The sequence below is a fragment of the Wickerhamomyces ciferrii genome, contig 00164, assembly GCF_000313485.1.
Source record: "Wickerhamomyces ciferrii WGS project CAIF00000000 data, strain NRRL Y-1031 F-60-10, contig 00164, whole genome shotgun sequence".
NCBI classification, from domain to species: Eukaryota; Fungi; Ascomycota; class Saccharomycetes; order Phaffomycetales; family Wickerhamomycetaceae; genus Hansenula; species Hansenula ciferrii.
Window position 1 is genome coordinate 67,474 of NW_011887576.1, and position 13,639 is coordinate 81,112.

General features: G+C 30.3%; 5 protein-coding genes across 5 annotated transcripts; 2 read left to right on the forward strand and 3 right to left on the reverse strand.

Moving 5' to 3' along the window:
- Positions 1–2,472: 2,472 nt before the first annotated feature.
- On the reverse strand, positions 2,473–4,635 carry BN7_4482 (uncharacterized protein; the record flags this gene model as incomplete). Its single annotated transcript, XM_011274954.1, has 1 exon — positions 2,473–4,635. The coding sequence occupies one exon, from the start codon at positions 4,633–4,635 to the stop codon at positions 2,473–2,475; it is 2,163 nt and encodes a 720-aa protein (XP_011273256.1).
- Positions 4,636–5,270: 635 nt separating this feature from the next.
- BN7_4483 (uncharacterized protein) lies at positions 5,271–7,496 on the reverse strand (the record flags this gene model as incomplete). The annotated part of the gene is made up of 1 exon (XM_011274955.1): positions 5,271–7,496. The coding sequence occupies one exon, from the start codon at positions 7,494–7,496 to the stop codon at positions 5,271–5,273; it is 2,226 nt and encodes a 741-aa protein (XP_011273257.1).
- A 1,526-nt stretch (positions 7,497–9,022) lies between these two features.
- On the forward strand, positions 9,023–9,490 carry BN7_4484 (uncharacterized protein; the record flags this gene model as incomplete). The annotated part of the gene is made up of 1 exon (XM_011274956.1): positions 9,023–9,490. One exon carries the CDS (start codon positions 9,023–9,025, stop codon positions 9,488–9,490), a length of 468 nt encoding a protein of 155 aa, XP_011273258.1.
- Positions 9,491–10,252: 762 nt separating this feature from the next.
- Positions 10,253–10,774, forward strand: BN7_4485 (uncharacterized protein; the record flags this gene model as incomplete). The annotated part of the gene is made up of 1 exon (XM_011274957.1): positions 10,253–10,774. One exon carries the CDS (start codon positions 10,253–10,255, stop codon positions 10,772–10,774), a length of 522 nt encoding a protein of 173 aa, XP_011273259.1.
- A 596-nt stretch (positions 10,775–11,370) lies between these two features.
- On the reverse strand, positions 11,371–12,963 carry BN7_4486 (DUF3112 domain-containing protein; the record flags this gene model as incomplete). The annotated part of the gene is made up of 1 exon (XM_011274958.1): positions 11,371–12,963. One exon carries the CDS (start codon positions 12,961–12,963, stop codon positions 11,371–11,373), a length of 1,593 nt encoding a protein of 530 aa, XP_011273260.1.
- Between the last annotated feature and the right edge of the window lie 676 nt (positions 12,964–13,639).

Below are 13,639 nucleotides of genomic sequence, written 5' to 3' on the forward strand. Positions count from 1 at the left end.
CATAAATGGTTATTGAAACTCATTAGTGGTCGAACTGAAGTAGATTCTGGCACAAATGTTGATCTTCGTTTCAGTTCATTTTCCACCATTCACATCAATTCAATTCTCAAGAGCACTGAGTACGTATTAGTAATTTCAATCCTAACTGACACCTTACTTGTTACCCCTTACCAGATTCCACGTTTACCGTTGTTCCAAAATGCATTTTGTGTGTGTCAATTATATCAGGGACCATGGGGTTCAAAGCGTTCCAAAGTTCCATATCACGTCTCTTCATGTCTAGTACAACGCCGACATGCAAATCATTAACTAGCCTGTTGAAACTTGAAGGTAGTATGCCAGTCCATATGTTCTCTTTTAAAATCACCTGGCTTCCCGAGGAATGATCTATTCAATTAGATCTCAGGGGTTTTATGATTTGTGATCACTGAATTGAATCTTTGATCTAATTGAATCTTAGCTTGGAACTTTTTTTAGCACACAGGCCGTTGCTTTATAGCCACGATTGATCTATTAATAAAAGATCAGAGGTCAGGTCGATGTTAATAAGTTGAGGGTCTATGCCTTAGAGTTCACCAAAGAGGTACCAGTATCATGATATTCAGCATCATGCTGTCTTCTCAATTCAAGTTAAAAATAAACATCTGTAGTTCATTGTTTATTGATTAATTAAATTGAATTAATGCTTATGTTTGTTTTCATGATTATTAAGCATTTATTAATCTTTTCTACCGAATCCTATTTTATCATAGTCATTGCGTAATTACAAATTGTAGTCTACTACGTTTTAATTGAACTTAAGCATTCACGGCAATAGCTTACTCCGTTGTGACCTTTGGTTCCAGTTATCTTGCACATTGCAGGTGAGTCGCAGCAACTGTTATTATATTGGCGTATACATATTGTAACTCTTTATCAGTTCAGTTTTCTTATTTGATACTTGTGTGAGAAGCCTGAAACTTGAAATCAACTTTCTGAAATTGTATTCATGGGCTTTGTTAAAGTTTAAATATTAAATATTGAATGAATCGTATATAATACACATGATAAGCTGATGGATAGTGTGGATTTTGAATCATTTGATTCTTATAAGTCCCCTATTCGATTGAGACTTGTTTGATAACTTTTCATAATTGAGATGTAGAGATGTAGATGACAATTAAGTATATGATTCACCAAAATAATCAAAGTTCTCATCCAATTTTATTAGTACAGCTTAGAAATGAAACTTATAATTCAGCTGTTGAGTCGACCATATTAGGCGCAAATTTGGTAATGATTAATCGAAACAAATATTTAATTACACATCGTAAGTAGCAATTCAACAGAAAACTAGCTGGCTTTATACACAATATTTTGATACTAAGTCACTGAGTACGACATCATATCCTGCATCTAAAGGAGCCATATTATATTTGAATTTAAAGTGTCTGTCGAAGAATTATATTATGGTAGATATCCGGTACATCAATATCTGGAGTAAATCACCAATATCTGTGACCGATATATATAGAGAATATTCTTATCGTTAACGTGCCATCTAAACTTGAAACTCATCAATCACTTAGCCCGTGTGTTGTACATCTTGATAAAGTTAATCAATGACTCTGTGGATTCTAGACTTGATGTTGTCTCTCAGCTTGGCTTCTTGATCCAATGGGTATGGTGATTGAAGCAAAACACTGTATGTCTCGGTACATTCACACCCAGAACCACATTTAGTCGAGCTCATTATAGAATTAATTGGACATTCCAGCCTCTGGCTGTTTCCTATTGATCGTTTTCTAGTTGCAGTTTGGTGTTGTTGTTTACAGATTACAATTTTATTACAATTTTATGTATGGTTCGTGAAAAAAAAAAGTGAAAGTGAAGAAAAATTGTTCATCGAATGAGAACCTTTTATTCGGTTGTGCTACATTGATAGAATTCTAAATATTGCAGGTGAACTTTTTAGTCCAAACAGCATACGTTTTAGCTTAAATGGTCCGATTGGGGTAGAAATTCCTAAAAGAAGTATTTGATAGCTTGTTATTCATTTATATATAAACGCTATGTTACAACCTATTGTTAATACTAACTCACCATGTTCATAATTATCATAGCGTAGGATTTGATTAAGTTTCCAAGTCTCCTATAGATTTTCTAATGAATATAATCTGTCTTTTTCATTGATAGTGTAGTTAAAAGCTGATATCCATTGTGATAGGTTTACCTATTGTGATACTACGAACTACGATGCTATAATGACCACTATCAAAAGGTCAAGGGTTTCTACTCAATAATGTAGTGTCTCTATGCTTGTAAAATGTTGGCCTATGTGATAATTGATATCTGTTGATTGATCAATCACAACATTAGATAGGAGTATTCTGGATAACTTTGAGGTCCATAGAGAACTACACACTAATTTATCGATTAATCCAGTAGTACTAAGTTGAGTATAAATGTCTATATCTATGATTAGCTATCTATTCAAATCAAAATATTTATATTCTTTTGGAACGTAAATCCATAAAGTGTAAACTCTTCAAGTTGTGGACAAATCTTGAAAAATCTTCTAGCATCTTTACCAAATAAATAAAGAAATTCTTCTTTGAAAAACAATGTATCTTTATGATTTTTGCCAAATTTATCAATTTCATTATCAGGATTATAGCTATCCACAGTAGTTGTTATTAAAAAATGATTTGTAAGTTTTTTTGAACATGCTTCATAATAATCATTTAATATCTTTAGATTTAAATGTTTATGAAATTTTCTGTATATTCTTGCATTCAAAATTTTGGAATATATTTTGGATATCCATTGTGTTTCATGATATGTTAGATTCTTCAATGTCATTCTTACAGGTGATTGCTTGATCATTCTATAAATATGTTTCAATCTAGTTTCCTGGGGTCCAAAGATAATAAGCTCCTCTAGATTTGGGGTTTTCTGGAAGAAATCTGGTAGCTGTGAATTAAATTTCAAATAAGGATTTTCGTTGATATAAACTTCTTCAATATATCCTAGATATGGATTGACAAAGAACACCAATTTCTTTAAATTTTCATAAATTTGAGGTACCGTTGAATGGTTTGTGAAGAAATTCATCAATGATGGATATCCAGTATCTTCAAGAAACTCGAGCAATTCATTATCATCAAGTGGGAAATCATCCTCTGGAAACGCGGGATCAAATATGTAACAATCTTGGGTGACATTTCTAATATCTAGTTCTTCAAGTTTATGCATATTTGGAATAACAGAACTGAGCTCATTTTGAAATGATCCGTTATTATCTTGAAAAATACTTTTAGTGAATCCCATATTAACAATTGATAATTTTTTCAAGTTTAATAGCTTTATATCCTTTTGAAATAATGCTGAAACAAAAGTTGATAAGAATTCAGAGCGCTTGATGTCATTCTCAAATTGAGGGTATTGAAAATAGGCATTTCTCAACCCATACAATGTATCCTTTAGGTTATCAGAATTGAATTTCCAAGCTTCATTTATGTATACTTCTTTTTGAATAGATCTCCCACGTCTATCCATCGCACCATACTTGGAAACCAAATCATCAAAAATTTCATCATGATCATCTTCATTTTCACCTTCTTCGTCAGCTTCATCATCTGAGCGATCATAAAACGGTTCATTATCACTTGCATAATCCAAATTATTCGAAGTATAGTAAGGTTTAAGGTTCTGACAACGACCCAACGCTGCACTTTTAAAGCCTGATATATATGATTGCATAAGGTCAGATCCATTATCTTTCAGTCCCTGAAAATTCTTTCTGGTTTTCATATCATGTGAGCGAAATGATCCATTCAACTCTAGTTCCTCTAAATTTGTATTATTTGTTGATCCATTAGAAATCAACAGTTCTGCGACCATTAATAGTCTTTCAATGCTTGCTTTTGATCTATAGACCTTATTATCTATGGGTAGCGTGTATAGTTTCAAGACCTTCAAATTTGGTAGCTCAACATTGTAACGTGATATTCCATATGTATTATTACCTTCAATACAGATTGAAATTTTTTGTAAGTTTGAAAGGATGTGATTATTGAGTTGAAAGAGCTTTTCTAGTGGTAGTCTGGGTGCAATGAACACTTCAAGATCCATAAAACTGCTTAGAACATCATTCCAAACATTTCTCATGTATTTTTTAAATCTCATCTCTGACATCATTGAATAAATAGTGCTAACTCCTGGATCCTTTTCGAAGTGTTCATAAGTTATGATTTCTTCAACGTATTTAGCCAAATCTGGATTCACACCTTGTTTTCTATTATTGTGAAACATTTCGAAAAACTTTAGAATCTTACCACCAGATAGCATCATGATTCCACTAGATACCATGGTGATTTTTTTCTTTTCAGCCAATTCCTTCAAATCATACATTGGATATTCAGAAAGAATAATTTTTCTGTATAATCTAGCTTTACATGATCTTTCAAAATGTGAGTTTGAATATAGCAACGAAAGTGTATCCTTTTGTGACAAATGACGTGTTATTCTTCTTAGACATTCATTTGGTAGTGATAATATGGTTGTTTTGGTTCTTTTGATATGCTTTGATTGTTCTTCATCTTGATCTAGTGGTCTCTTTGGGGGCCTAGAAGCATCTGTTTGCCCATCATTCATAACTTTCAGTAGATCTGTACCGGTTTGTGTAGCAATTACCAGTTCGATTATTTCAAATGAGCGGTCAATTGAAGTTTGTTTGCATCATTGTTCGAATGGATGTTAATGTTCATTGTTAATAATTATAACGCGTTTTGATGTTGCTTAAGTAATTTCAATTTTGCGTGAAGCTGCTGCTAGCAAAAATTTGGTGTCAAAGAAATAAGGAGTTTTCAACTTTTCACATATATGATCAAAATTTTAAAGCTGTGTTATTTCATTTAAGTGTGGGAAAGTATTTTGGAAATATTTTTACTAGATCCCTGGTGCAGTTGAAAACTAGCTGGCAGTCCTGGATTGATAAAATTTCTTGCAGGGTACTTCCTGGTATGTCATGGTGATCACTTTCATACGAATAAGTTAATGGCTTTACGAATGCCAAACAACTATTCTTGGATTTTAATACTAACCCATCATGTTCATCAATATTATAGCGTGGACTTGATTAAGTTTACAAGCTCCCTATATATATTACTATTTTGAATATAATTACCCATTTTGACAACAATTCAGTGTAGTAAATATCGATTCTGATACAATTATATGTACGTTATAGCCATTAGATATTCAAGTACTGATCTATAAATTCTATATAATCAAACGAAAATGTTTTTATTTCTTTCAAAAGTAAATCCATGAATAGTAAACTCTTCAAGCTTTGGACAAATCTTGAAAAACCTTCTAGCATCATCACCAAACAAATAAAGAAATTCTTCTTTGAAAAACAATGTATCTTCATGATTCTTACACAAGGTATCAAGTTCATCAGCAGCACCTGAATTTTCCATTGTTGCAATCAGACGGAAATGTCTAGCAATTTTATTAGAACATTCTAAATAATATTCATTCAATAAGTGTAAATTTGAATGCTTAGTGAATTTTCTGTATAATCTTGCATTTAAGATTCTACTAGCTATTTTAGAACCCCATTGTGGTTCATAATATGTCATTTTTTTTAAATTCAGTTTGACAGTTGATATATTAATGATTCCATAAACATGTTTCAATTTTGTTTGTTGGGGTGCATTAATGAATAATTCTTCTAAATTTGGTGTTTTATAAAAGAAATCTGGAAGTTGTAAATGAAAATTAAAATATGGGTTATGTGGATATTTAAATAAAGTCAGATCTCCTAGGTATGGATTAACGTAAAACACAAGTTTCTTCATATTTTCATAAACCGGTGGTGTATTTGGATGATTTGTGAAAAAATTGATCAATGATGGAAAGTCCGCCGCATAATAATCACCTATTTCTTCATCAATATCTATAAAATCACGCTCTGTTGGGTCAAACATAAGACTATCATGAGCAACATTCTTAATATCTAATTGTTGAAGTTTATGAAAATTTGGTATGACTTTACTTAATCTGTTTTGAAAAGCTGGTGTAAAATCTTCGAAAAGATATTTTCCAAATCTCATATTAACAATTGATAATCTTTTCAAATTTAAAAGTTTAATATTCTTTTCAAATAAGGCAAATATGAAATATGAAAAAAATTCAGATTCTGGGAGTTCTGTTGGATGTTTATGATATTGGAGATTAACATTTCTCGAACCAGCTAGTTGATTGTTATCAAAAAAGTATGGGTCTAAACGGAGATTTTCTCCCTCATATGACACTCTCATTATAGAATTTCCTTCTAAGTCTTTCTCACGATATTTATTGACTAATTTTTTGAAAATTTCATCATTATTTTTATCTTCATCTTCTTCATTATCATCATCTTCATCTTCTTCATTATCATCATCCTCATCTTCTTCATTATCATCATCCTCATCTTCTTCCCCATCAGTATGGAAGTGAATTTCACCATTTTCACTTTCATTATCCAATTCATTTGAACAATAAGGAGGTTTAGCATTAGGATTATCCGAAATTGCATTTCTAAAACCTGATGCATAAGATTGAAACGAATGTGAGTTTCTGTTTGTTAATTGACTTTCTAATACGGAACGATAACTTTCAAGATCATCTGAACCAAATGATGCATTTAGTTCCAACTCTTCTAAAGTTGTATTATTTGTTGATCTATTTATAATGAACAATTTGGCCAGAACTAAGAGTTTTTCAAAACCAGTGATGGTATCAAGGTTAGGATGTCGTGGAGGCCTTGAACCCTTTCTTGAAGGAATATTAAGTTTTAAACTTTTAAGTTGTGGTAATTCTAGATCTTGGTCTGATGTCCAGGACAAATCATTTTCAATTGATATTGAAAGTTTTTGTAAATTTGATGTGATATGTTTGCTAAATTCAAAAACCTTATGTAGTGATAATTTAGGTCCAATGAAAACTTTCAAGTTAATAAAGCTGTTTAAAACATCATCCCAAACTAATTTCAAGTAATTCATGGTTTCCTCTAATGACTTTGAACGAAACCAAATATTTTCTAATAGATCTCTCTCCAGAAAGTCATAAGTTATTATTTCTTGAACATATTTTGCCAGTCCTGGATTTTTACCTTGTACTAAGTTTGTATGAAACATTTGGAAAAACTTTTTGATATTATCAAAGCCTGTCAATACGATAAATTGTTTTTGTTCAACCAATTTAGCAAAATAATAATCAGAACGATCTAATGATTTTTCACAGATGATTATACTTCTGTATAGTCTAACTTTACATGCTCTTTCAAAATGTGAATTTGAATATAACAATGAAAGTGTATCTTTTTGTGATAAATGACAAGTTATTCTTCTTAAACATTCATCTGGTAATGATAATATGGTTGTTTTGGTTCTTTTGTTTTGACTTGAATGTCCTTCATCTTGATCTAGTGATCTCTTCTGAGACCTGTTGGTTTCCTGGCTAGAGTTCATTGAAATGTATCCTTCAGTATATATTAATCAGATCTTTCCAGTCCCTAAGTGAAGTCTCCTCAAATGAAAGTCTATCGATGTTTTTGGATATTGTTACTTGTTTATTATATACTACATGTTGGTTGATGTTACATAATTTAAAAAAAACGATCCCGCTGTGTGAAGAAAATTGAAAATATTCTGAAACATGTTGATATGTTGATGTTTTGTATACTTTGCTAAAATTTTTGAATGGAACACCTACGGATTCTAATTCATTCATGATCTTGGTTAGGTTTTCCACTATCCCAGGACTACTTTTCAGACCAAACAGCATTTTTTTTATTTTTTTTAAACGGTAAGGACCTTTGTGGTGTTGTTAGTCTATAAATCGAAGTGTTTGACAGTGTGTTGTTTGTTAATATTTTAATGCAACTATAATCTTCACCTCTAAATCATCAAAATGTTCATAATTATCATAGCGTGGGTTTGATTAAGTTTACAAGCCTCCTATAGCTAGTTTAATGAATAATATCTCTCTTTTTCTCAAATAACATTGTAGAAACTACAAGTAGTCGATATAAAATTAATAATAGTTCGGTTTGAAGTATTACATCATTTTGAAGTACTAGGATTTAATTAGTAGTTAAAAGTAGATCGATAATTCATAGTAATTTATGAAATCAGTATTAAATATACGTCATTCGATATGAGCTATAATATGTATGTGACTCTTGCTTCATTATATACATGTCGATTTCTTGAGATATTGATGTAATTTACTATACTAGTTTCTTATATAATCTATTATGTAATCTGAGCTACAAATTTCATATCCAGCTTAAATTTAATAAGGGGTCAATCAACCTACAATTAACATCTCATATTAAAAATTATTGATGCTTCATAACACAAAGATGAATTTCTATTAGGAATTGCAGGAATTAATTGTTTAAAATCGCCGCACAGGAATACAGTGAATTCACCGAATAGTTTATTATTTGACTTTGCACATGGATACAGCTCAATCAACACAACTGCATAGCTATAAATTCAATTTTATTTGGATCCTTAATCTTAGCATAGTTTGACTAGTATGGATCAATAATCGATGTTTTGAAAGGTTCAAATACTTAATAGTGAATTTGATTTAATACATGACAAGCTGATGATTATTGTGGACCTGAATATTAAATTCTGATGGTTCCGTATTCATTCAAGACTTGTATGAACAATATTTTACAAAATTACTTGCAAAGTTTTGTAGATTTGATATTTCTAGTATATATCTTAACCATTCATCTATTAATACAGCAATCTTGAGAAGTTGGGAATTTAGCTAAATATGATCTAGAGTTTGTTAAAATAGCTGGCGCTTCGGATTTGTGTTTTTGTTTTTATTTTTGTGTCAAAGATTGGAAAATTGTTGAAGATATTGAATTTTTATAAAAATTCATTCATTGTTTACTGCTGCTTATTGAATCAACTAGATTTTGAAAACATCAAATTACAATATTAAAGTCAAGAGTCAATAGATATTTTAAAAGATGTTGTTCTTGCATGTCATTTTATTAGGTGGTGCTTTGTTGAGACAAGTTTATGGTGCTGATATGATTTCATCAACTGAAAGTAATGAATGTGGTGCCAATGTGAATTTAAACCCAAAGAATATTTGTGGACGTGAAGAATTGGAAGCATTAAATAATTGTGCGGGTGAAGCTTTACCCAAATTAGATAAATGTGTACCACGCGATCCAGCTTGTGAATGTTGTGCATTACAAAGTATGAAACGTGATTGTTATGGGTTATGTCTAGATAATCCACATGGTGAATTCTTTAATACTATGTATGATGCTTGTGAAACGTACACTAAGGCTAGGGGTGTTGATCCATGTGATTTACCATTTAAAAAATATGATTCTGATACTACCAATCTTTTTGATTTTATATTACAATCAACACTTAAGAAATTGAATCAAATAGTTCAAAAGTTTCACCAATTATTACAAGGTTAATTTTAGATTAATTAAAATTAGAATGCAAATAACATTTAAATCATGACCATTTCCAATGGCTTATCATACATTAAATGGCACTAAATTATAAATCATTATTATTCTACAAATTTATCAAATCCTTCATTTCCTTTTGAAAGCCCAGGTGCTCATTTAATTAAAACTTCATTTACTCAATATATTGTACAAACAATTTTTGAAAAAAATACGTGTTGGTGTTTTATTGTCATTGTGTTTTTGTTATAGTTCAAAACAAGGGGTTAATATGGGTCGTTCGATAAATTTATTTTGTGCTGTGTGCTGCATATATTGCATTTGAATTAAAAAGGTGGGTCTGATTAAATTACAATGATTTTGCATTCATCCAAGACTTGTATGAACAAAATTTAATTACAACTTTACGTCTTGCAAAGTTTTGTAGAATTTCCACATTTTTATACAAAATGACTAGAAAAGTTTTGTAGAATTCACATTTTTAATATTATATAGATCGTAATTATTCATATCATTCAATTGGGAATTGCTAGGAATTTTTTAGCTTATATGATCTATAATTTGTTGAAATAGGCGCTTCAGATTTGTTTTTTGGTTTTGTGTCAAAGATTTGAAAATTATCGAGCATGCAAAAGGGATACTGCATTTGCAAGATGGCTTTTTATAGAAATTCATTCAAATTAAGTTCACTACTGCTGATAGAATCAACTAGATTCTGAAAACATCAAATTACAATATTATAGTCAAAAGTCAATAGGTATACTAAAGATGTTGTTCTTACATGTTATTTTATTAAGTGGTGCTTTGTTGAGGCAAGTTTATGGTGTTGATTTGGTTTCATCAACTGAAAGTATTAATGAATTTGATGCTCATGTGAACTCAAATCCAAAGAATATTTGTGAAGGTGAAGAATTGGATGCATTAGCTACATGTGCAACTAAATATTTAGCCAAGTTAGATGAATGTAAACCAGATGATCAAGCTTGTGAATGTTGTGCAGTGCAAAGCATGAATCGTGATTGTTATGGGTTATGTCCAAATACTGAATCAGGTAATTTCCTTGCTGGTTTATATGATAATTGTGAAACTTACACTATGGCTAAGGGTGTTGATCCATGTAATTTACCATTTAAAAAATATGATTCACGTATTGCCAAATTTTTAAGACCAAATGCAAATATCCTGGTTCAAGATCAAGAACTTGATATTTTACAATCAAAACTTAAAAGAATTAATCAAATAATTCAATGCAGATTCGTCAATCATTACTCTCAATTTTTCAGTATTTAGTGAACAACATTTAGAAGATTATTAATTCCCATGCCTCATCATACATGTTGAATGGTGTTAGTTATAAATCATTATTATTCTACAAATTTATCAAATTCTTCATTCCCTTTTGAAAGTTCAGGTGCTCAAATTGAAAGTTCAATTTCTCAATATATTGTATAAACTATTTATAAAAAGAATGTGTTGGTGTTATATTGGCATTATGGTTTTGTTCTTGTTAAAAAGAAGCTCAAGATTAAATACTGAAGCGTTAATATGATTGTAATCATAAGCCATGGTTGTGTTTCTGGCATACATTTAGTCCCAATTATCTCTGTAGAAGAATTAATGAAAGCTAACCAGTATTGTAAATTGTGTAAATTATAAGTACATACAGTATCTTTGATCTCTTACTTATTTCGTTTTGAAATAATTTACATTAAATAGCACATCAATGAATGCAAGCTATGATTGTGTTGTTAAACACAAATTTGTGATTCAATTAATTATTTTCTACAGGTTAGCTTGTGTATCTGTGAATCTGAAAATTATTATTAGTCATTAGTTATTAAGTAAATTAAAGTATTATTATATATGGACCAAAAGATGGTATCTATTCATTCTTGCATTTTATATTCAGAAGCAGATGATCCATCAACTTCAGGTTCTGGTAATGCATTAGCTTTTAAAGCATCTGGTTTATAAAATCTTAAATCAATTCTACCAAAAATATAAACTAAATTGATTAAAGTTTCTAAAGCACCATACATCACATACATAACAACAGGTTTAAAAATCCATGATTCTTCATAAACATATTGTTCAATAAAAGTTGAAGCACAACGGAAACAATCTGCGATTAAAACTAATAAAGTTGAAAATGCAATGATATAAATTGATGTATTTTGAGTTAATGATTTTGAGTTTTCATCTTGAATAACTTGATCTTGTGTAGTATCATAATGATAACTTGTTGAATGGATAACTCTAATAGCATGGGCTTTTGATGATGGAATTGATTTAGCTTCTTGAGCAGCTGAACCTTTTGGAACAAAATATTTAACATTGAAAGATTTAATCCAATGTGGTTGATAAGTTAAAATCTCTTTATCAGAATTTGAAGGTTTGATAATAAAAGCAGCCAAGATTAATAACACGGATAATGATGAATATAATAAAATTAAAACTGAAGTAGCTTGGAAAATTTGTTGAGTCATATGTAAATGATGTTCACTAATAAAGAAATTAATACGAACACAAGCAGCAATAATAGTCATAACAACAACAGCAATAACAAATGAATAAATGATATACATCAATGTTGTGAAATATTTGGAACTTCCATAAACTGGATGTCTCCATGTGAAAATTCTTTGAGCAAGGATTAAATTCAAACTTGGTAAGAAAACTGTTGGTAATGTTAAGAAAATCATTGAAACTAAACCAAGTGTAATTTGAGTAATATCAGAACTCCAAATAATTCTCAAAAGGAAACCTAAAGCACGAATTAAAGAATAAACAAATAATCCAAAACTGATATAGAATCTATGACCTAATGAAAAATTCTTTAAGAAAATTAATAAATGAACAATAGCGAAAAGGAAGAAAATAACTGTGAAAATAGTTGATGGTGCAATATCTTTTGATGATGGATAATCACCAAATTCTGCAATTTGATAACCATGAACCAAATTAGTTAAACGATCTGGAATTTCAACGTTTTTAGCAACACCACCATAAAAGCCACCTAATAGATCTTTTGCAGTATCTAATAATTTTTTAGTACCAGTACCTAAAGCTGCACCTTTTGATAAAATACTGAAAACACCTAATAATTGTTGATTTGTGAAAACATTTTGTAATTTATCAATTAAAGTTTTAATTAAACTTTCACCGACTGATTTATATTGAGTTGCTTGTTCAACACTTGTAGAATTAGCAGCAGCTTTAAATAAATTAGTTGTCACATTTTGGAAATTATGCAAAACAGTAACTAATTGAACTGGTGTCATTTGTTGCATCATTGTAGTAACAACTGATGAATTTGAACTTAAAACACCTTGAATTTGTGTAACATTTAAAACAGATAAAACTTTTGGAATATCAACTTCTGAAGTGTTTAAACCTGATTTTTGAAAAACACCAATGGTATCAATGATTTGAGTAGCATTCATAGGCTTCAATAAAGAGCCAATTGTAGCAGCATCCATATTGAATTGATTGATTTTTTGAAGGGTGCTATATTAAATTCTCTTAGGAATATTCACAATAAAATTTCAAAAAGTGCCAATTATTCCCATTATATAAAGGTCCTTAATATTTCCATTTCAGATTTTTAATCTTTAAGGGTCTGTTGAATTTTTTTCCAAAAACATATACAGATATGCATCTTTGTTAAACTAAATTTTCTTTACCTGCTTTCGTTTACATGATTTCCATGATGCTCAACAAATTTCGTACATGACAGATTTCTTGACTAGGAATAATTTTTCAAGGCACACGATGAATTTGTGATTAAATTCTCCATTTTCATTCAATCATGTTCAAAATTCATATCCCGGTGATTCTTTTTAGTTGAACGGCTTTCCAACCTGCATATAAATTCCCAAATTTGGTTCGTGAAGTGGAAAATTTTGCACCAAAACCACCAAACAATAATACTCAACTGCATGGATTTGAGCTTTCAAACATGAACTGTTTAACAGTCGTTGACAAAATGAGGTTGGTTGAAGCAGCTGATATGTGAATGGATGATGGAATAGAAAATTGTTGGGTAAATTTGATAGTATTTTAATTTATCTTCATGTTGAAAATATAGGGTTCAAACTTCAAACTTCAGAAATTTTGAAAACCTGACACCTTGACATTTGACACCATTCTGTTGAA